At 31.9% G+C, this 23,587-nt stretch overlaps 5 protein-coding genes across 6 annotated transcripts; all 5 read right to left on the minus strand.

Annotated features, from left to right (window-relative positions):
* Positions 1-3,178: 3,178 nt before the first annotated feature.
* On the minus strand, positions 3,179-8,377 carry LOC131015438 (probable LRR receptor-like serine/threonine-protein kinase At3g47570). The gene is made up of 2 exons (XM_057943843.1): positions 8,258-8,377; positions 3,179-6,183 (listed from the first exon to the last, which is right to left on the minus strand). The coding sequence occupies exons 1-2, from the start codon at positions 8,283-8,285 to the stop codon at positions 5,498-5,500; spliced, it is 714 nt and encodes a 237-aa protein (XP_057799826.1). The 5' UTR covers positions 8,286-8,377; the 3' UTR covers positions 3,179-5,497.
* On the minus strand, positions 6,156-11,591 carry LOC131015420 (probable LRR receptor-like serine/threonine-protein kinase At3g47570). Its single transcript, XM_057943807.1, has 3 exons — positions 11,505-11,591; positions 8,882-9,430; positions 6,156-8,788 (listed from the first exon to the last, which is right to left on the minus strand). The coding sequence occupies exons 1-3, from the start codon at positions 11,530-11,532 to the stop codon at positions 8,445-8,447; spliced, it is 921 nt and encodes a 306-aa protein (XP_057799790.1). The 5' UTR covers positions 11,533-11,591; the 3' UTR covers positions 6,156-8,444.
* A 13-nt stretch (positions 11,592-11,604) lies between these two features.
* LOC131015324 (receptor kinase-like protein Xa21) lies at positions 11,605-15,425 on the minus strand. 2 transcript variants are annotated; one of them, XM_057943680.1, is made up of 4 exons: positions 14,503-15,420; positions 14,210-14,428; positions 12,129-14,123; positions 11,605-12,035 (listed from the first exon to the last, which is right to left on the minus strand). In XM_057943680.1, exons 1-4 carry the CDS (start codon positions 15,410-15,412, stop codon positions 11,692-11,694), a joined length of 3,468 nt encoding a protein of 1,155 aa, XP_057799663.1. In that variant the 5' UTR covers positions 15,413-15,420; the 3' UTR covers positions 11,605-11,691. The 2 variants fall into 2 exon arrangements, with proteins under 2 accessions (XP_057799663.1, XP_057799662.1); XM_057943679.1 differs by having other exon boundaries at positions 11,605-14,123; positions 14,503-15,425.
* A 1,155-nt stretch (positions 15,426-16,580) lies between these two features.
* Positions 16,581-17,153, minus strand: LOC131019167 (probable LRR receptor-like serine/threonine-protein kinase At4g36180). The gene has a single exon (XM_057947853.1). It carries the CDS (start codon positions 17,151-17,153, stop codon positions 16,581-16,583), a length of 573 nt encoding a protein of 190 aa, XP_057803836.1.
* Positions 17,154-22,275: 5,122 nt separating this feature from the next.
* Positions 22,276-23,186, minus strand: LOC131015468 (putative L-type lectin-domain containing receptor kinase V.2). The gene is made up of 2 exons (XM_057943891.1): positions 22,899-23,186; positions 22,276-22,563 (listed from the first exon to the last, which is right to left on the minus strand). Exons 1-2 carry the CDS (start codon positions 23,181-23,183, stop codon positions 22,417-22,419), a joined length of 432 nt encoding a protein of 143 aa, XP_057799874.1. The 5' UTR covers positions 23,184-23,186; the 3' UTR covers positions 22,276-22,416.
* Positions 23,187-23,587: the final 401 nt, after the last annotated feature.

A 23,587-nucleotide genomic window follows, 5' to 3' on the forward strand; every position in this document is an offset into this window, starting at 1 on the left:
AGGATCACAAATGCTATTAACAAACAAATAACAACAAACTTGAGGGATTAGTCTTTGTTTATGATTACAAAAAACCACTTTGCCATTTAAATCAGCTTGTTTTGAGCCCAATTCGATTTCATGAGAACGAGATTCATTTACTATCACTCCACTAATAATGAGGAAAATCAAGATTTGAATCATGATATTCAATTATAATTCGAATCAAAGTATTTGAAATATTCCCCTTTTAAGATGTTTTTGAAATGACGAATGCTTTTCAGTATTTATACTAATTTGGCGAAGCTAGATGTGTTTCAATTCAATTTAATTAATTATGTCAACTGAAACCCACAAAATAATTAATTGTCCGTCTTAATTATGTCAATTTTTTTTTTTTTTTGAGAAATTTTTCTCCTAACATACTCTTTAATGGAAAGAGGACATAAGCAAATATAGAAAAGGAATTTTGTTTCTCCTAACATACTCTTTATTGGTTTATTTATTTTAATTGGGCCTTATGATATTTTGATATTTCGAGCCCAGCGTTTTTTTATTATTTAATTGGACTCTTTTTATTATTTCTTTGGGCCCAAAATCATTTTTATTTATTGAGCCCAATTATTTAATTAGTTGTGCTTTATACTCCATCCGTCCCACGAATCTTGAGTCATATTTATATATAATAAGGATTGGGAAAAAAAATAAGAGTTTCTAACTGTCTAATCATTTTTCTACTTTATTACCTACACATTTAAAACACTAATTTTCAATTTCTTAACTCTCGTGCCGAAAAGAAGTGACTCAAAATTCGTGGGACAGATGAATTATTATTTATTTATCTAAGCCCAAGTATTCATTTAGTAATTGGGCCATCTTCGTTGGGCTCAGATTGAATTATTTTACTTGGGCTTCAGATGTTTATACAAGTGGGCTGCCATTATTTAATTCATGCCCACTTTTATTTAATTAATTATTTGACTGCCTTACGATTGAACCTATTAATTACTAGGTCAACATTATTAATTCCTTTCATATTTATTTATGCTCGATTAAGGAACAAGCTGATTAAGCGTTTAATTAGACTTAATTACTTCTAAAACAGTTTCTTTATGAAGATATTAGTAACCTTAACTTATCATTTCATTCCAAACAAGTTGCTCAACTTCGTATATTTGATTTCGGTCTTTGAACTACAGAACGAAATAAAATCAATTGATCAAACTTGTTTTTATATATATAAAAAAAAATCGATTCAAACTTTGTATTTATATTCTACCAAATTATCAACAAATAAAATCCAGCCCATATACTGACATGTTCAAAATCCAACCCAAAAAACAGACCAAGTCCAACCCAAATTAATTATTAGTAGTATATTACATTTCACTTTCGTATTAAGACAACAAATAAATAAGATACATAATTAAATTATAATTAATCAACATATATATTGCAATTCCATTAAAATAAAATTATATTACAGTTGGTTGCATAGTCAAAACCAATGAACGTTAGAACACATATATTTCATTATGCATTTATTAAAATGCTGTAGACAATTTCTCATAATTCAATCATGAGTTTCTTATTTTCCGATACATCAAAACCTCCTTTATTAATTACATTAAAATGAAAGAAAAAGATAATGCTTGAAAATACAAAATAAAGAAGAAAAAGAAATTTTATTAACTATTATTGTGATGTTACATGTTTAGTAATTCTCAAGGATTGCAAAGTATCGATAAATTTTTTTTCCCATGGTCAAGGTCACAAGATTGATATTCTGCCTTGGCTCAGTGGCTGCTTCAACAAATGCAGAAAAACCATTTGAATAATCAAGATGATTAAATGAATTACAACAATCATCTGAAATTGAAACTTGTTCATTGCATATGCCTTTAAGAATCGTTTGACAACAAGATACTGATACTATTTTATTATTGTCGCAAAAATCGGTTTTTTTATTTGCTGAAGCAAGTGTACCCATCAACTCGATCTGACGATGTGCTTGAGATTCATTCACTATTACTCCACCAATAACGAAGAAAAATAGGATTTGAATCATGGCTATTTAAGTATAGATCAAATTGAAGTGTTTGAAATATTCTATTTTTTGGATGTTTTATAAAATGTTGAATGCTTTAAGTATTTATAATAATTTGGCGAAACTAGATAGTTAGATGCGTTTCAATTCAATTTAATTCTCTGATCAGTTGAAACCCACAAAACATATATACACCGTCTTAATATCATATGAGCAAGCACCACATTTATGTGTACTTAATTTAATTATCTATTGCCGATGAGGCTTAACTGATCAAGTGGCAAAACTGGGGCATCTAAGAGAGAATATGTTGCCAAAAATGGAATGTGACATTTGTAATAGGACATCCTATTAATAAACTCAATTTAAAATTAATAATTAAGTTTTATTTTAGGTTAATTAATATTTAATAACAGCACTGTGGGCCATTCTAACAACAAACCATAATAGGTTATTAGCGTTAATATATATAATTCTCTAAGTAAATATACTATTTTGTCCATGTGGCGCACCAAAATTGTGATACGTGACAGAGGGCTTCCAAGGTATTCCAATGCAAAATCCGCGCTTCGGAATAAAAGTTTCAAAGATTAAAAAATAATCATTTTTTAATTTATACTATTATTTATTATTTTATTTATTTTTGGATTGTCTAAACCTATTGTTTTTATGCATAAGTTTTTAAACAAAAATGCATGGCATTACATTTTTTTTTTAGGAAAAGGAGAGATTTTATTAATCACACGAACATGGAGCATGGAGATGACCCTCCACAAACGACGAGGGTTCATTCCAAACATGAAGTGTAGCAACACCTCAGCTTTAGTGAAGCAATGAGCTATCGTGTCTTGATTTCTCTGATAAACTTTTTTGAAAGATAAAACATGATATCTACTTATCTTTTTCACCAACAAACGAAAATAAAATGAAAAAATAGCATGATATTCAAATTAGAGATAAATGAGAGCGAAAAAAAATTAATTTTTACGTTTTAAACGATCATAAATTAGTAATTTTGAAATTATTTATTACTCCGAATTAAAGATTATAGTTTTTAATTTAACATTGGAATTAAATATTTTTTTTCATAAATTGCAGTTAACGATTTTTTGAATAAAATTAAAATAGAAAAATAAGAAAGAAATTTTGGAGGAAAGAAGTGAGAAGAGAGAGAAAAATCGGAGGTAAAAAAACTCCTCTTTTATGTTATATATATAGAGTGAGAAAAGAAATGAGTCATTTAAAATTATCCAGCATTTTCTCATGATAAATTTATCCATCAAAAGCAAACGAACCCTTAAATGATTTGGGGAGTAATTACACTCGATGCTAGATTATTAAGTGTCAGAATTAAACGAAAATATTCTATATTTTTCAAAAAAATATTTTATACTAAAATTATCTAAATAGTGTATTAAAACTCGACATGTTATATCTTGTCAATGACATTTAACAGAAGCATAAATTAGAAATAGAAAAAATGATTTCATAATTATCCATTCAAAACACAATATGTAACGAAAAGTTAAATTGGCAACCCAAATTATCAACAAATAAAATCCAGCCCATATGCAACATGCATGTTCAAAATCCAACCCATATTACTTAGTAGTATATTACATTTTACTTTCGCATTAAGACAACAAATTAATAAGAGTACATAATTAAATTATCATTAATCATTAATAAGAGTACGGATGAAGTGAGCATATGACCTGCACATGCCTCTGGAATAACTAGTTTAAGTCATTTTTTATTAAAAGACGAACATAATATTAACAATAAAGAACACTATTTTCATAAATGATATAATTTCAATATATTAACAAATTTGTTTCAATACATTACAATTTTTTTTGGGCATTTCGTATATTTAAAGCATTTTTTATTAAAAGACAAACATAATAGCGAACAACATTTTCATAGACTATATAGTTTAAATATATTACAAATCGGTTTCAATACATTACAAATTTTTTCATAGATTATATAGTTTTAAATAACACAATTATCTTTAAAACAAGTATATAAGAAGGAATATAACAAGCAAATCAACTTTTGTAAAACAAAATTCTTTTATAAAATATATATTTACCAAAAAAAAATCTCAAAATTTGGGTGGGGCTTCAGCCCCCATGACTTGTTAACGTAATACAACTCTTATCATTATTAATTGAACGTATGAGATTTCCATTTACACATTTTCTTTATTCATCTTCAACTTTATTTTGTTATTAGTATCATACATATCATTTCACGTGCAAAGAACATATAGGAACTAAAAAAACTATCTTTTGCCTACATTTTATTAGGAATTTTTTCTTTCATTTTTCTTTTTTTTTTTGAGAATTTTTTCTCCTAACATACTCTTTATTTGTTGATTTATTTTAATTGGGCCTTATGATATTATGATATTGTGATATTTCGAGCCCAACATTTTTTATTATTTAATTGGACTCTTTTTATTATTTCTTTGGGCCCAGAATCATTTTTATTTATTGAGCCCAATGATTTAATTAGTTGTGCCTTATACTCCCTCCTTCCCACGAATTGAGTCAATTTTCTTTTCCGGTCATCCAACGAATCTTGAGTCATTTCTATATATAATAAGGATTAGGGAAAAAAAATAAGAGTTTCTAATTACCTAATCACTTTTCTACTTCATCACTTTTCTACTTTATTAATTACACACTTAATATACAAATCTTCAATTTTTTAATTCTCGTGCCAAAAAGAAGCAACTCAAGATTCATGGGACGGGGGGATTATTATTTATTTATCTAAGCCCAAGTATTCATTTAGTAAATGGGTCATCTTTTTTGGGCTCAGATTTAATTATTTCACTTGGGCTTCAGATATTTATACAAGTGGACGCCATTATTTAATTCATGCCCACTTTTATTTAATTAATTATTAGGCTGCCTTACTATTAAGCCTATTAATTACTGGGTCAACATTATTAATTCCTTTCATATTTATTTACGCTCGATTAAGGAACAACCTGATTAACCGTTTAATTAGACTTAATTACTCAACTTCGTATATTTGATTTCGGTTTTGCACTTATCAAAACAAGCATGAATTACAAGGAAAGAAAATGACTGCACTTGGTCTTTGAACTACAGAACGATATAAAATCAATTGATCAAACTTTAAAATACCTTACTTGAATCTCATTGGGAAAATCGATGTTTGATTTTCTGCAACTCTGCATGTGCTTGTTTCATGTTGATTCTATCCCCGGGAGAGTCGGCAGAGCATTTCAGAGCCAATTCAAGTATGGATGATACACACTGCATATTCTTGTCAATCATTTCTTCCTCCAAATTCATGACTAAGTTGGCATCTATCACTTCATCTGGGATCTTCGAAAGTGAGAGTTCTACCCATCTCTTTAAGCTCATATCTCCGCAAAACATATCATCACTAGGCTTTTTTCTCGTAAAAGTTTCAATCAACATCACCCCGTAGCTACACATCACACCTTGTTGAAACTAGCCCTTCCAAGCCATACTCTGGAACAACAAAAATCATGATATGTGCAGTAAGGAAGACACAATTAATTGATTGAAAGTGAAGTGCAATCAATATATTTAGAGAAACTTCACCTGGAGCGATGTAACCGAATGTTGCTAGCGTGTTGGTTAACACAAAGCTATCTCCATCGCATAACAACTTTGCTATCCCAAAGTCGCTTACATGGGCAACCATGTCTTCATCTAACAGCACATTACTAGGCTTCAAGTCGCTGTGGACAATGGGCATTGAATAACCGTGGTGAAGATACTCCAAAGCAGATGCAACATCAATCATTATATTCAATCTTTCCATCATATTCAAGCAATAGCTGTGGGAATATAACCATTTTTCAAGGTTTCCCTTTGGCATATATTCAAGTACTAATGCCTTGAACTCTTCATTGGAGCAACTGCTTATGACGCTTGTCAGATTCCTGTGTCGAATGCTACGTAGTATCTCACATTCGACATCAAATATTCTTGAAATACCTTCTAGCTGCATATTAAACACCTTGACAACGATATCCTTCCCATTGTTAAGAATTCCTTTATAAACAGAGCAAGAACTCCCAGTGCCAAGTAAATTGCTTTCATCGAATCTTTCTGTTGCTTGCAGCAGTTCATAATAAGAGATTCTTTCTGGCACAATGAATATCAACTCATCAACTTCTCTGCTAGTCGTCTTATCTTTTCTTTTATTTTTGACAATTATAAAGGCCAAAGAAACAACTGAGATGAAAGTTTGATTTTGACAATCCAGCCCATATACATGTTCAGAATCCAACCCAGAAAACAGCCCAAGTCCAACCTAAATTAATTACATTTCACTTTCGCACTAAGACAACTAATAAATAAGATACATAATTAAATTATCATTAATCAACATTGCAATTCCATTAAAATAAAATTATATAAGAGTTGGTTGCATAGTCAAAACCAATGAACATTAGAAGTTAATTAGAACACATATGTTTCATTATGCATTTATTAAAAATGCTATAGACAATTTCTCATAATTCAATCCTGAGTTTCTTATTTTCCGATTCATCAAAACATCCTTTATTAATTACACTAATTAAAATGAAAGCAAAAGATAATTCTTGAGAATTCAAAATAAAGAAGAAAAAAAAATTATTCACTATTATTGTGATGTTACAGTCTAGTAAATTCTCAAGGATTGCAAATTATCGATAAATTCTTTAGCCCATGGTCAGGGTCACAAGATTGATATTCTGCCTTGGCTGCATTAAGAAATGCATCAAAACTAATTAAATAACTAAGACCATTAAATGAATTACAACAATCATCTGAAATTGATACTTGTTCATTGCATATGCCTTTAAGAATCGTTTGACAACAAGATACTGATACTATTTTATTATTGTGGCAAAAATCGGTTTTTTTATTTGCTGAAGCAAGTGTACCCACTCGATCTGACGATGTACTTGAGATTCATTCACTATTACTCCACCAATAACGAAGAAAAATAGGATTTGAATCATGATTATTTAACTATAGATCAAATTGAAGTGTTTGAAATATTCTCTTTTTTGAATGTTTTATAAAGTGTTGAATGTTTTAAGTATTTATAATAATTTGACGAAACTAGATAGTTAGATGCGTTTCAATTCAATTTAATTCTCTCAGTTGAAACCCACAAAACATATATACACCGTCTTAATATCATATGAGCAAGCACCATATTTATGTGTACTTAATTTAATTATCTATTGCCTATGAGGCTTAACTGATCAAGAGGCAAAGCTGGGGCATCTAAGAGAGAATATGTTGCCAAAAATGGAATGAGACATTTGTAATAGGACATCCCATTATAAAAATCGAGATATTTGTAATGGGGTGGAGGGAGATTAATAAACTCAATTTAAAATTAATAATTAAGTTTTATTTTAGGTTAATTAATATTTAATAACAGCACTGTGGGCCATTCTAACAACAAACCATTATAGGTTATTAGCGTTAATATATATAATTCTCTAAGTAAACATATTATTTTGTCCATGTGGCGCACCAAAATTGTGATACGTGACAGAGGGCTTCCAAGGTATTCCAATGCAAAATCCGCGCTTCGGAATAAAAGTTTCAAAGATTAAAAAATAATCATTTTTTAATTTATACTATTATTTATTATTTTATTTATTTTTGGATTGTCTAAACCTATTGTTTTTATGCATAAGTTTTTAAACAAAAATGAATGGTATTACATTTTTTTAGGAAAAGGAGAGATTTTATTAATCACACGAACATGGAGCATGGAGATGACCCTCCACAAACGACGAGCGTTCATTCCAAACATGAAGTGTAGCAACACCTCAGCTTTAGTGAAGCAATGAGCTATCGCGTCTTGATTTCTCTGATAAACTTTTTTGAAAGATAAAACATGATATCTACTTATCTTTTTCACCAACAAACGAAAATAAAATGAAAAAATAGTATGATACTTAAATTAGAGATAAATGAGAGCGAAAAAAAATAATTTTTACGTTTTAAACGATCTTAAATTATTAATTTCAAAATTATATTACATTTTACTTTCGCATTAAGACAACAAATTAATAAGAGTACATAATTAAATTATCATTAATCATTAATAACTAGAAAGTAAAACACAAGAAAAAAGGTCTTGAAAAGATAGAATACTACTGGATAAAGCATAAGAAGAAACAGAGACACAATTATTCCACATATAGCATACCTTCCATGGTAATAATAAAGAACAACATTTTCCATTCTTTATGTCATCCACCTCACAACTATCCACTGCATGCCTCATCAAAGCCACCAAATGAAGAAGACTTCATTAGCTAACTTTGCCATAGAAATTTGGGATATCAATATGCTTTTAGAAATAACATAGAACTTTAAAATAGCTTACTTGAATCTCATTGGGAAAATCGATGTTTGATTTTCTGCAACTCCGCATGTGCTTGTTTCATGTTGATTCTATCCCCGGGAGAGTCGGCAGCGCATTTCAGAGCCAATTCAAGTATGGATGATACACACTGCATATTCTTGTCAATCATTTCTTCCTCCAAATTCATGACTAAGTTGGCATCTATCACTTCATCCGGGATCTCCGAAAGTGAGAGTTCTACCCATCTCTTTAAGCTCATATCTCCGCAAAACATATCATCACTAGGCCTTTTTCTCGTAAAAGTTTCTATCAACATCACCCCGTAGCTATACACATCACACCTTGTTGAAACTAGCCCTTCCAAGCCATACTCTGGAACAACAAAAATCATGATATGTGCAGTAAGGAAGACACAATTAATTGATTGAAAGTGAAGTGCAATCAATATATTTAGAGAAACTTCACCTGGAGCGATGTAACCGAATGTTGCTAGCGTGTTGGTTAACACAAAGCTATCTCCATCGCATAACAACTTTGCTATCCCAAAGTCGCTTACATGGGCAACCATGTCTTCATCTAACAGCACATTACTAGGCTTCAAGTCGCTGTGGACAATGGGCATTGAATAACCGTGGTGAAGATACTCCAAAGCAGATGCAACATCAATCATTATATTCAATCTTTCCATCATATTCAAGCAATAGCTGTGGGAATATAACCATTTTTCAAGGTTTCCCTTTGGCATATATTCAAGTACTAATGCCTTGAACTCTTCATCGGAGCAACTGCTTATGACGCTTGTCAGATTCCTGTGTCGAATGCTACGTAGTATCTCACATTCGACATCAAATATTCTTGAAATACCTTCTAGCTGCATATTAAACACCTTGACAACGATATCCTTCCCATTGTTAAGAATTCCTTTATAAACAGAGCAAGAACTCCCAGTGCCAAGTAAATTGCTTTCATCGAATCTTTCTGTTGCTTGCAGCAGTTCATAATAAGAGATTCTTTCTGGCACAATGAATATCAACTCATCAACTTCTCTGCTAGTCGTCTTATCTTTTCTTTTATTTTTGACAATTATAAAGGCCAAAGAAACAACTGAGATGAAAGTTTGATTTTGACAATCCAGCCCATATACATGTTCAGAATCCAACCCAGAAAACAGCCCAAGTCCAACCTAAATTAATTACATTTCACTTTCGCACTAAGACAACTAATAAATAAGATACATAATTAAATTATCATTAATCAACATTGCAATTCCATTAAAATAAAATTATATAAGAGTTGGTTGCATAGTCAAAACCAATGAACATTAGAAGTTAATTAGAACACATATGTTTCATTATGCATTTATTAAAAATGCTATAGACAATTTCTCATAATTCAATCCTGAGTTTCTTATTTTCCGATTCATCAAAACATCCTTTATTAATTACACTAATTAAAATGAAAGCAAAAGATAATTCTTGAGAATTCAAAATAAAGAAGAAAAAAAAATTATTCACTATTATTGTGATGTTACAGTCTAGTAAATTCTCAAGGATTGCAAATTATCGATAAATTCTTTAGCCCATGGTCAGGGTCACAAGATTGATATTCTGCCTTGGCTGCATTAAGAAATGCATCAAAACTAATTAAATAACTAAGACCATTAAATGAATTACAACAATCATCTGAAATTGATACTTGTTCATTGCATATGCCTTTAAGAATCGTTTGACAACAAGATACTGATACTATTTTATTATTGTGGCAAAAATCGGTTTTTTTATTTGCTGAAGCAAGTGTACCCACTCGATCTGACGATGTACTTGAGATTCATTCACTATTACTCCACCAATAACGAAGAAAAATAGGATTTGAATCATGATTATTTAACTATAGATCAAATTGAAGTGTTTGAAATATTCTCTTTTTTGAATGTTTTATAAAGTGTTGAATGTTTTAAGTATTTATAATAATTTGACGAAACTAGATAGTTAGATGCGTTTCAATTCAATTTAATTCTCTCAGTTGAAACCCACAAAACATATATACACCGTCTTAATATCATATGAGCAAGCACCATATTTATGTGTACTTAATTTAATTATCTATTGCCTATGAGGCTTAACTGATCAAGAGGCAAAGCTGGGGCATCTAAGAGAGAATATGTTGCCAAAAATGGAATGAGACATTTGTAATAGGACATCCCATTATAAAAATCGAGATATTTGTAATGGGGTGGAGGGAGATTAATAAACTCAATTTAAAATTAATAATTAAGTTTTATTTTAGGTTAATTAATATTTAATAACAGCACTGTGGGCCATTCTAACAACAAACCATTATAGGTTATTAGCGTTAATATATATAATTCTCTAAGTAAACATATTATTTTGTCCATGTGGCGCACCAAAATTGTGATACGTGACAGAGGGCTTCCAAGGTATTCCAATGCAAAATCCGCGCTTCGGAATAAAAGTTTCAAAGATTAAAAAATAATCATTTTTTAATTTATACTATTATTTATTATTTTATTTATTTTTGGATTGTCTAAACCTATTGTTTTTATGCATAAGTTTTTAAACAAAAATGAATGGTATTACATTTTTTTAGGAAAAGGAGAGATTTTATTAATCACACGAACATGGAGCATGGAGATGACCCTCCACAAACGACGAGCGTTCATTCCAAACATGAAGTGTAGCAACACCTCAGCTTTAGTGAAGCAATGAGCTATCGCGTCTTGATTTCTCTGATAAACTTTTTTGAAAGATAAAACATGATATCTACTTATCTTTTTCACCAACAAACGAAAATAAAATGAAAAAATAGTATGATACTTAAATTAGAGATAAATGAGAGCGAAAAAAAATAATTTTTACGTTTTAAACGATCTTAAATTATTAATTTCAAAATTATATTACATTTTACTTTCGCATTAAGACAACAAATTAATAAGAGTACATAATTAAATTATCATTAATCATTAATAACTAGAAAGTAAAACACAAGAAAAAAGGTCTTGAAAAGATAGAATACTACTGGATAAAGCATAAGAAGAAACAGAGACACAATTATTCCACATATAGCATACCTTCCATGGTAATAATAAAGAACAACATTTTCCATTCTTTATGTCATCCACCTCACAACTATCCACTGCATGCCTCATCAAAGCCACCAAATAAAGAAGACTTCATTAGCTAACTTTGCCATAGAAATTTGGGATATCAATATGCTTTTAGAAATAACATAGAACTTTAAAATAGCTTACTTGAATCTCATTGGGAAAATCGATGTTTGATTTTCTGCAACTCCGCATGTGCTTGTTTCATGTTGATTCTATCCCCGGGAGAGTCGGCAGCGCATTTCAGAGCCAATTCAAGTATGGATGATACACACTGCATATTCTTGTCAATCATTTCTTCCTCCAAATTCATGACTAAGTTGGCATCTATCACTTCATCCGGGATCTCCGAAAGTGAGAGTTCTACCCATCTCTTTAAGCTCATATCTCCGCAAAACATATCATCACTAGGCCTTTTTCTCGTAAAAGTTTCTATCAACATCACCCCGTAGCTATACACATCACACCTTGTTGAAACTAGCCCTTCCAAGCCATACTCTGGAACAACAAAAATCATGATATGTGCAGTAAGGAAGACACAATTAATTGATTGAAAGTGAAGTGCAATCGATATATTTAGAGAAACTTCACCTGGAGCGATGTAACCGAATGTTGCTAGCGTGTTGGTTAACACAAAGCTATCTCCATCGCATAACAACTTTGCTATCCCAAAGTCGCTTACATGGGCAACCATGTCTTCATCTAACAGCACATTACTAGGCTTCAAGTCGCTGTGGACAATGGGCATTGAATAACCGTGGTGAAGATACTCCAAAGCAGATGCAACATCAATCATTATATTCAATCTTTCCATCATATTCAAGTAATAGTTGTGGGAATATAACCATTTTTCAAGGTTTCCCTTTGGCATATATTCAAGTACTAATGCCTTGAACTCTTCATTGGAGCAACTGCTTATGACGCTTGTCAGATTCCTGTGTCGAATGCTACGTAGTATCTCACATTCGACATCAAATATTCTCGAAATACCTTCTAGATGCATATTAAACACCTTGACAACGATATCCTTCCCATTGTTAAGAATTCCTTTATAAACAGAGCAAGAACTCCCGGTGCCAAGTAAATTGCTTTCATTGAATCTTTGTGTTGCTTGCAGCAGTTCATAATAAGAGATTCTTTCTGGCACAATGGATTTCAGCTCATCAACTTCTCTGCTAGTCGTCTTATCTTTCCTTTTGTTTCTTACAATTATAAAGGCCAAAGAAACAACTGAGATGAAAGCCACAACCCCGAAAACAATAAATGAAGCTCGTTCCACCTTCTTTCTCTTTGATCTGTGATTAGAAATTGAAGAGCAAATTTGGACATGGAACTTGGGGATTCCACACAATGCCTCATTACCCTTAAAACAATCCGTAGTGAAGTTTCTAAAAGAACCTTCATTAGGAATTTCTCCACTTAAACTATTGAAAGAGACATTAAAGTAGTCGAGGTGTTGAAGTTCTTCTAAAGACTTTGGAATTGAACCAGAGAGGTTGTTGTATGACAAATCGAGATTTGCCAAATTGATCATGCTTCCCATAGACACAGGAATAGAACCTTCTAGTCTATTATTTGCCAAAGACAGATTAATCAAATTCTGCAACTTCCCAATAGTGCTAGGAATTGACCCTGACAACTGATTCATCCATAGGTTTATATATATTGCTGCTCCTAAGTTACTTATCTCTTGTGGTAAGAACCCATTTAATGAATTTGAGGACAAGTCTAGAGAGTTCAAATCTTTTAGGCCCCATAAGCTTGAAGGTATGCTTGAATTCAACATGTTGGAGCCTAGATGAAGAATTCTTATAGAAGAGACATTTTCCAGACATTTAGGAATTGGGCCTGAAAATTGATTCTGGCTCATATCTAAAGTGTCGAGGCGGAATAGATCACATATAGCATGTGGTATTGAACCTCCCAACATGTTATTATACAGATATAATCCTTGAAGTTCATGCAAATGGCTTATAGTTAGTGGAATATTACCAAATAACTCATTCCCAAATAAATCTAATACCATCATATTGCTTAGATTTCCTATTTCAACAGGAATGATGCCACTGAATTTGCAGTTGCCGGCAGTGAATGTTTGAAGTGTGGAAGATAAGTTCCCGAAAGAAGCTGGAATGACACCATTTAGAGGATTATCAGCAATTGACAAAGTAGTTAGAGACTTGCAATTTGTCAATGAAGTAATGAAGGAAGAAGATGGTGCCTGGGTAAGATTGTTGCTGAACAGAGTAAGACGTTGGAGATTTTTTAGGTTGCCGAGATGAGTAGGTATATAACCACTGAATTTGTTTACATGAAGTGCGAGAATTGTGAGTTGAGAACAGTTAGAGATGGAGTTGGGTATTGCTCCGGTGATAGAATTTCCGCCAAGATAAACTTCTTCGAGAGAGGGAGAGGCATGGCATAAATGGGTTGGAAGAACCCCTGACAGAGCATTGGCAGTAAGTGAAAGAATCCGAAGAGTTGAAATGTTAAAGAGCTCATGTGGAATCGAACCACTCAAGCTGTTAAAGTTTAATTGTAATGTCTCCAAATGGTAAAGTTGGCCAAATTCAGTGGGAATAAGCCCTGCAAAACATGAGATTTCAAAACTGTAGCTAAAAACACATATTGTAGCTAAAAAGATAATTTACATGAAAATTACTTTGTTGTACCTGTAAAATGGCTTTCCGAGAGATCCAAATATGTTAGCAAGGTAATATTCCCGACATCCCTTGAAAGGTTCCCCGTGAATTTGTTGCGCCCTAGATTTATGTTTTGCAGAGAAGACATATTCATGAAAATATTGAAATCAATTGAGCCCGCAATCTCATTTCGTTCAGCACCAAACGTAACCAGACTCTGAAGATGGCCAATCTCATGTGGTAGTATTCCTGGCAAAAAAAGTGTCATGAAACTAATAAAATCTTATTTACACAAATTTATGTGATAAGAACTTGAACCATACCATTCAAATTGTTACCACCAACATATAACTCCCGAAGAGATGTTAAGTAGCCGATTTCTGAAGGTATCTCCCCAGTACTAAAAGAGTTGTAAGAGAGGCTCAACACCTCAAGCCCTGAACATTGGGATAGATTTGTGGGAATCGCGCCACTCAGCTGATTATAAGAAAGATAAATCGCAGTAAGAGATGGAAGATTACTGCAAATGTCTGTTGGAAGACTTCCACTCAATTCATTGTATGTGAAGGCCATAGATACAAGGGTCGATATGTTGAATATGGCTGATGGTATAGCACCGGAGAGATGATTGAATTGAGCATACAGAGTTTGTAGACTTTGAAGTCTCCCAAACTCTTTTGGAATTTCTCCACTTAGAGAATTGTAAGTTAAGTCAAGAAATTGTAGGTTTGTGAGGTTTGAGAGGGACTTTGGGATGGAACCTATGAAGCTGTTGTTGCGTAAATTCAAGTACTCTAATTTTGGTAACTGACCCAACATCGGAGGGATGTCTCCAGTGAAGTTGTTGAGTCGGAAAGATATGAACTTCAAACGGCGAAGGAGAGACAGCTCTTGAGGCAAATCTCCATGGAAAAGGTTGTTGGTGAGGTCGAGGGAGACGAGGAAGGAGAGGTGTCCGAGCTGTGGTGGAATGGTGGCGGAGAGAGCCATGTTGGAGAGATTCAAGGCAGCTACTCTGTGGTGGCGGAAGCTGCAAGTGACGCCAATCCAGCTGCAGACGGAGGTGGAGTTGGTCCAATTAGTTGCAAGTAAAAGAGATGTATGTTTGAGTGAAAGAAGGGCAGTTTGATCAGTTGCAAGGCTCAGAGGTTGTTTGGATTCTGAAGAAAGCATTGGGAAGGTTATGGTAATTAGGAATGCATACTGCAAAATGCAATAAAGCTTTTTCTCCATGGCTGCAAATTGTGATTGTATTATGCATCCAATAATCATCACATATATATACACAAATTAATGGAAGACTTGGTTGACTTGAGAGTCTTGATGGGTGTGGGTTTTGAGTCAAGTCGTCCATACAAATTAATGGAAGACTTGAGGTTGTGGACTACAAATGTGGGCCCCAGTCACTACAAATTAATGGACTTAATCATGATTCAAATCCTATTTTTCTTGGTTATTAGTGGAGTAATAGTGTGTGCTTGCTTCATTTGTTTTGTTTTGTTTTGTATGTATATACAATACATATTTGGTTGTTTCATCAATGATGACTTCTACAACTTAATCTTCGGTAACAGATTGTCAAATTTATGAAGGGGAAACAACCTATCATGAAGGGAATAACATTACAGCAATATGATTAATTAGCAAAATAATCAATTGGTTCTTAAATAAGATGTTACATTAAATCTTGTACTAAAAGTGGATTTCTTTATCCTAGTCTTAAATCATATCGTCAGTGCGTCACTGATGATGGAATTGGTTTGGGAGGCACTTTGAATTCCTTGACGGAGAATTTCGGAGCTACAATACTAAGAAAGAAAAAGAATTAATAAAGAATTAACATAGTGCAAAAAAAAAGTCTTAAATAGCAATAAAAAGAAGAAAAAACCAAGAAAAAATAGAAGACAAGTAAGACTTAACGCAGTACAAAAAATCTTTCAATGGCAATCTAAAGAAGAATAAGAAAAACCAGAGCAAAAAATAGAAGAAAGGTAAACGTTCATTCCAAGAAGAGATTTGATGTGATAAAGTTAAAATGAGAGGAAAATTGTGTGATAAATTTAAAAATTGAGAAAAGAAGCAACACAATGTTTGAGAAACCTCTTAGAGCATCCGCATCGCATTACGCGATGCCTCTTACTCGAGTAGAGGAGGCATCGAGTAATGCGATGCAGCCCCTCCCTACTCGAGAGGCTCATGATAGAACGGGATAAAGTGTTTATCAATAACTTGCCATCCTTGAGAATTTACTAAACATGTAACATTACAATAATAGTTAATTAATAAAATTTCTTTTTCTTCTTTATTTTGAATTTTCAAGCATTATCTTTTGCTTTCATTTTTTGATGTAATTAATAAAGGAGATTTTGATGTATCGGAAAATAAGAAACTCATGATTGAATTATGAGAAATTGTCTATAGCACCGGATAGACGATTGAATTGAACAGCTAGAGTTTGTAGACTTTGAAGTCTCCCAAACTCTTTTGGAATTTCTCCACTTAGAGAATTGGAAGATAAGTAAAGAAATTGTAGGTTTGTGAGGTTTGAGAGAGATTTTGGGATGGAACCCATGAAGCTGTTGTTGCGTAAATTCAAGTACTCTAATTTTGGTAACTGACCCAACATCGGAGGGATGTCTCCGGTGAAGTTGTTGAGTCGGAAAGATATGAACTTCAAACGGCGAAGGAGAGACAGCTCTTGAGGCAAATCTCCATGGAAAAGATTGTTTCTGAGGTCGAGGGAGACGAGGAAGGAGAGGTTTCCGAGCTGCGGTGGAATAGTGGCGGAGAGAGCCATGTTGGAGAGATTCAAGGCAGCTACTCTGTGATGGCGCAAGCTGCAAGTGACGGAGGTGGAGTTGGTCGTCCAATCAGTTGCAAGGCTCAGAGGTTGTTTGGATTCAGAAGAAAGCATTGGGAAGGTTATGGTGATTAGGAATGCATACTGAAAAATGCAATAAAGCTTTTTCTCCATGGCTGCAAATTAATTGTGATTGTATTATGATAATTAAGTAGCTAATAAGTGCATCCAATAACCATCATATATATATTTTATAGGGTTAAAGTGCAGATGCACCCTTGAAGTAGAGGTCTCGATCTTGGATCAAATACCCCCCATACTCCAAAAATGGTACAATTAAACCCAGCGAGATAACGGCCGTTACGCGTCCGTTACCTTTGAGATTTGGTTGAAGCGAGGAAGATGTTCGACGAAATTCCTGAGAGAAAAGTGAAAGTTCCGGCGAAGTCATATTCAACTCCGATGACCAAATGTGGATGAAATTGATATTTTAAGAACTTTAATTTAATGAAGTTAATTGCAAAGAGTGTTTTGGATGTTTAAAATAATGGTCCATTTCTTTAGAATATATCCAATTGCTGCATAACCTTTAGCTAGAATCCAAGTTAATTAAACATCTCACTCGAAATAAAAAGAAGACAACACAAGATAATGCTTGAATATTTAAAATAGAGAGAGAAAAATAACATATTCATTATTTATTCTCGATTATTGTGACGTTACATGTAAGTAGTAATTCTAGCAAGTAAGGTTTAAATAATAAGCCCCATGACAATTAGGTATTAATTTCCTAGCTCCATTAAAAAATGCATGTTGACTCTCTGTACTAAGATTTCCATAGAAATTGCAACAACCATCAACCCTATATAGAGGGTAATCAGGATCACAAATGCTATTAACAAACAAATAACAACAATCTTGAGGGATTAGTCTTTGTTTATGATTACAAAAAACCACTTTGCCATTTAAATCAGCTTGTTTTGAGCCCAATTCGATTTCATGAGACCGAGATTCATTTACTATCACTCCACTAATAACGAGGAAAATCAAGATTTGAATCATGATATATTCAATTATAATTCGAATAAAAGTATTTGAAATATTCCCCTTTTAAGATGTTTTTGAAATGAAAAATGCTTTCAGTATTTATCCTAATTTGGCGAAGCTAGATGTGTTTCAATTCAATTTAATTAATTATGTCAACTGAAACCCACAAAACAATTAATTATTCGTCTTAATTAATATCATGTGACCTAGTACCAGTGGCGGAGCCAGGAATTAAGGTTGGAGGGAGCTGAACTTGTATGGGGTTCGGATGAGGTAGCCCCCGGCAATTTTTTATTTTTCTGGGCATTCCGTATATTTAAGTCATTTTTTTATTAAACGACGAACATAATATATATTAACAATAAAGAACACTATTTTCATAAATTATATAATTTCAATATATTGCAAATTAAATTCAATACATTGTGAGTAATTTTTTTGGGCATTTCGTATAATTAAAGTATTTTTTATTAGAAGACAAACATAATAGCGAACAATATTTTCATAGACTATATAATTTAAATATATTACAAATCAGTTTTAATACATTACAAATTTTTTCATAGATTATATAGTTTTAAATAACACAATTATCTTTAAAAACAAGTATATATGAAAGAATATAACAAGCAAATCAACTTTTGTATCATTATTAATTGAACGCATGCCATTTACACATTTTCTTTACTCTTTATATTGGAAAGGGGACATTGCAAATATAGAAAAGGAATTGTTTTTTCTCCTAACATACTCTTTATTGGTTGATTTTTTTAATTGGGCCTTATGATATTTTAATATTTCGAGCCCAGCGTTTTTTTATTATTTAATTGGACACTTTTTATTATTTCTTTGGGCCCAGAATCATTTTTATTTATTGAGCCCAATGATTTAATTAGTTGTGCGTTATACTCCCCCCGTCCCACGAATCTTGAGTCAATTTCTTTTTTCGCCACGAATCTTGAGTCATATCTATATATAATAAGGATTAGAAAAAAAAAATTAAGAGTTTCTAATTGTCTAATCACTTTTCTACTTTATTACCTACACATTTAAAACACTAATTTTCAATTCCTTAACTCTCGTGCCGAAAAGAAGTGACTCAAAATTCGTGGGACGGATGGATTATTATTTATTTATCTAAGCCCAAGTATTCATTTAGTAATTGGGCCATCTTCGTTGGGCTCAGATTTAATTATTTTACTTGGGCTTCAGATGTTTATACAAGTGGGCTGCCATTATTTAATTCATGCCCACTTTTATTTAATTAATTATTAGGCTATGATTGAACCTATTAATTACTGGGTCAACATTATTAATTCCTTTCATATTTATATTTATTCTCGATTAAGGAACAAGCTGATTAAGTGTTTAATTAGACTTAATTACTTCTAAAACGGTTTCTTTATGAAGATATTAGTAACCTTAACTTATCATTTCATTCCAAACAAGTTGCTCAACTTCGTATATTTGTTTTCGGTTTTGCACTTATCAAAACAAGCATGAATTACAAGTAAAGAAAATGACTGCACTTGGACTACCGAACGAAATAAAATCAATTGATCAAACTTGTTTTTTTTTTATATATATATAAAAAAAAAAATCGATTCAAACTTTGTATTTATATTCTACCAAATTATCAACAAATAAAATCCAGCCCATATACGACATGTTCAAAATCCAACCCAGAAAACAGCCCAAGTCCAACCCAAATTAATTATTAGTAGTATATTACATTTCACTTTCGTATTAAGACAAACAAATAAATAAGATACATAATTAAATTATAATTAATCAACATATATATTGCAATTCCATTAAAATAAAATTATATAACAGTTGGTTGCATAGTCAAAACCAATGAACGTTAGAACACATATGTTTCATTATGCATTTATTAAAATGCTGTAGACAATTTCTCATAATTCAATCATGAGTTTCTGATTTTCCGATACATCAAAACCTCCTTTATTAATTACATTAAAATGAAAGAAAAAGGTAATGCTTGAAAATACAAAATAAAGAAGAAAAAGAAATTTTATTAACTATTATTGTGATGTTACATGTTTAGTAATTCTCAAGGATTGCAAAGTATCGATAAATTTTTTTTCCCATGGTCAAGGTCACAAGATTGATATTCTGCCTTGGCTGCTTCAACAAATGCAGAAAAACCATTTGAATAATCAAGATGATTAAATGAATTACAACAATCATCTGAAATTGAAACTTGTTCATTGCATATGCCTTTAAGAATCGTTTGACAACAAGATACTGATACTATTTTATTATTGTCGCAAAAATCGGTTTTTTTATTTGCTGAAGCAAGTGTACCCATCAACTCGATCTGACGATGTGCTTGAGATTCATTCACTATTACCCCACCAATAACGAAGAAAAATAGGATTTGAATCATGGCTATTTAAGTATAGATCAAATTGAAGTGTTTGAAATATTCTCTTTTTTGGATGTTTTATAAAATGTCGAATGCTTTAAGTATTTATAATAATTTGGCAAAACTAGATAGTTAGATGCGTTTCAATTCAATTTAATTCTCTCAGTTGAAACCCACGCAAAACATATATACACCGTCTTAATATCATATGAGCAAGCACCACATTTATGTGTACTTAATTAATTTAATTATCTATTGCCGATGAGGCTTAACTGATCAAGTGGCAAAGCTGGGGCATCTAAGAGAGAATATGTTGCCAAAAATGGAATGAGACATTTGTAATAGGGCATCCCATTATAAAAATCGAGATATTTGTAATGGGTGGAGGGAGATTAATAAACTCAATTTAAAATTAATAATTAAATTTTATTTTAGGTTAATTAATATTTAATAACAGCACCGTGGGCCATTCTAACAACAAACCATTATAGGTTATTAGCATTAATATATATAATTCTCTAAGTAAACATATTATTTTGTCCATGCGGCGAACCAAAATTGTGATACGTGACATAGGGCTTTCAAGGTATTCAAATACAAAATCCGCGCTTTGGAATAAAAGTTTCAAAGATTAAAAAATAATAATTTTTTAATTTATACTATTATTTATTATTTTATTTATTTTTGGATTGTCTAAACCTATTGTTTTTATGCATAAGTTTTTAAACAAAAAAGCATGGCATTACATTTTTTTTTAGGAAAATGAGAGATTTTATTAATCACACGAACATGGAGCATGGGGATGACCCTCCACAAACGACGAGGGTTCATTCCAAACATGAAGTGTAGCAACACCTCAGCTGAGCTATCGCGTCTTGATTTCTCTGATAAACTTTTTTGAAAGATAAAACATGATATCTACTTATCCTTTTCACCAACAAACGAAAATAAAATGAAAAAAATAGTATGATATAACTATTAGAGATGAATGAGAGCGAAAAATAAAATTAATTTTTACGTTTTAAACGATCATAAATTATTAATTTCAAAATTATTTATTACTCCGAATTAAAGATTATAGTTTTTAATTTAACTTTGGAATTGAATATTTTTTTTCATAAATTGAAGTTAACGAGTTTTTGAATAAAATTAAAATAGAAAAATGAGAAGAAATTTTGGAGGGAAAAAGTGAGAAGAGAAAGAAAAATCGGAGGTTATAAAACTCCTCTTTTATGTTATATATATAGATGTGAGAAAAGAAATGAGTCATTTAAAATTATCCCTCATTTTCTCATGATAAATTTATCCATCAACGTAAACGAACTCTTAAATGATTTGGGAAGTAATTACACTCAAAGCTAGATTATTAAGTGTCAGAATTAAACGAAAATATTCTATATTTTTCAAAAAAAAATATTTAATACTAAAATTATCTAAATAGTGTATTAAAACTCGACATGTTATATCTTGTCGATGACATTTAACAGAAGCATAAATTAGAAATAGAAAAAATGATTTCATAATTATCCATTCAAAACACAATATGTAACGAAAAGTTAAATTGGCAACCCAAATTATCAACAAATAAAATCCAGCCCATATACAACATGCATGTTCAAAATCCAACCCATATTACTTAGTAGTAGTATATTACATTTTACTTTCGCATTAAGAGAAAAAAATTAATAAGAGTACATAATTAAATTATCATTAATCATTAATGCATATGACCTTGAAAAGATAAAACATAAAGCATAGGAAGAAACAGAGACACAATTATTCCACATATAGCATACCTTCCATGAACAACACCCCTCAAAAAAAAAAAAAAAAGAACAACATTTTCCATTCTTTATGTCATCCACCTCACAACTATCCACTGCATGCCTCATCAAAGCCACCAAATGAAGAAGACTTCATTAGCTAACTTTGCCATAGAAATTTGGGATATCAATATGCTTTTAGAAATAACATAGAACTTTAAAATAGCTTACTTGAATCTCATTGGAAAAATCGATGTTTGATTTTCCGCAACTCTGCATGTGCTTGTTTCATGTTGATTCTATCCCCGAGAGAGTCGGCAGAGCATTTCAGAGCCAATTCAAGTATGGATGATACACACTGCATATTCTTGTCAATCATTTCTTCCTCCAAATTCATGACTAAGTTGGCATCTATCACTTCATCCGGGATCTCCGTAAGTGAGAGTTCTACCCATCTCTTTAAGCTCATATCTCCACAAAACACATCATCACTAGGCCTTTTTCTTGTAAAAGTTTCAATCAACATCACCCCGTAGCTATACACATCACACCTTGTTGAAACTAGCCCTTCCAAACTCTAGGAAAAAAAAAAAAAAGCATGATGTATGCAGTAAGGAAGACATAATCTATATATTGATTGATTGAAAGCATGATGTGTGCAGTAAGGAAGACACAATTAATTGATTGAATGTGAAGTGCAATCAATATATTTAGAGAAACTTTACCTGGAGCGATGTAACCGAATGTTGCTAGCGTGTTGGTTAACACCAAGCTATCTCCATCGCATAACGACTTTGCTATCCCAAAGTCGCTTACATGGGCAACCATGTCTTCGTCTAACAGCACATTACTAGGCTTCAAGTCGCTGTGGACAATGGGCATTGAATAACCGTGGTGAAGATACTCCAAAGCAGATGCAACATCAATCATTATATTCAATCTTTCTATCATATTCAAGCAATAGTTGTGGGAATATAACCATTTTTCAAGGTTTCCCTTTGGCATATATTCAAGTACTAATGCCTTGAACTCTTCATTCACTACTAGAAAAACGCACATAGATAACGGATTTTATCCGTTATCTATGAGCAAAAAAAGCGTTGTGTATAGTGGTGTTATCTATTATAGGTGTCATACACAACGGTTTAAAAACCGTTATCTATGAAGGGAAAAGATAACAGTACAACCACACATACATAACGGTTATAAAACCGTTATCTATGAAGGGAATAGATAACAGTACAACCACACATACATAACGGTTATAAAACCGTTATCTATATTGATTATACATAACGGTTTTCGACTGTTATGTATTATAATTTATCCGTTATCTATTCCATAATATATATTTTTTCATATTATAGTTAACAGTTTTTTATACTTTTTATAACGGTTTAAACCGTTAT

This window comes from Salvia miltiorrhiza, chromosome 3, assembly GCF_028751815.1.
Source record: "Salvia miltiorrhiza cultivar Shanhuang (shh) chromosome 3, IMPLAD_Smil_shh, whole genome shotgun sequence".
NCBI lineage: Eukaryota > Viridiplantae > Streptophyta > Magnoliopsida > Lamiales > Lamiaceae > Salvia > Salvia miltiorrhiza.

Coding starts and splice junctions, on each gene's coding strand:
- LOC131015468 (XM_057943891.1), bottom strand. CDS start 23,183: ATGCCAAAGGGAAACCTTGAAAAATGGTTATATTCCCACAACTATTGC. Junction 22,564..22,898: donor GTTACATCGCTCCAGGTAAA/GTTTCTCTAAAT, acceptor ATGAATTTGGAG/GAAGAAATGATTGACAAGAA.
- LOC131019167 (XM_057947853.1), bottom strand. CDS start 17,153: ATGGAGAAAAAGCTTTATTGCATTTTTCAGTATGCATTCCTAATCACC.
- LOC131015420 (XM_057943807.1), bottom strand. CDS start 11,532: ATGTTGTTCTTTATTATTACCATGGAAG. Junction 9,431..11,504: donor CTTTATTATTACCATGGAAG/GTATGCTATATG, acceptor TCATTGTGCCAG/AAAGAATCTCTTATTATGAA. Junction 8,789..8,881: donor ATTCGGTTACATCGCTCCAG/GTGAAGTTTCTC, acceptor TTGTTGTTCCAG/AGTATGGCTTGGAAGGGCTA.
- LOC131015324 (XM_057943679.1), bottom strand. CDS start 15,412: ATGGAGAAAAAGCTTTATTGCATTTTGCAGTATGCATTCCTAATTACC. Junction 14,429..14,502: donor TGGTGGTAACAATTTGAATG/GTATGGTTCAAG, acceptor TTTTTTTGCCAG/GAATACTACCACATGAGATT. Junction 14,124..14,209: donor CTCGGAAAGCCATTTTACAG/GTACAACAAAGT, acceptor CATGTTTTGCAG/GGCTTATTCCCACTGAATTT.
- LOC131015438 (XM_057943843.1), bottom strand. CDS start 8,285: ATGTTGTTCTTTATTATTACCATGGAAG. Junction 6,184..8,257: donor CTTTATTATTACCATGGAAG/GTATGCTATATG, acceptor TCATTGTGCCAG/AAAGAATCTCTTATTATGAA.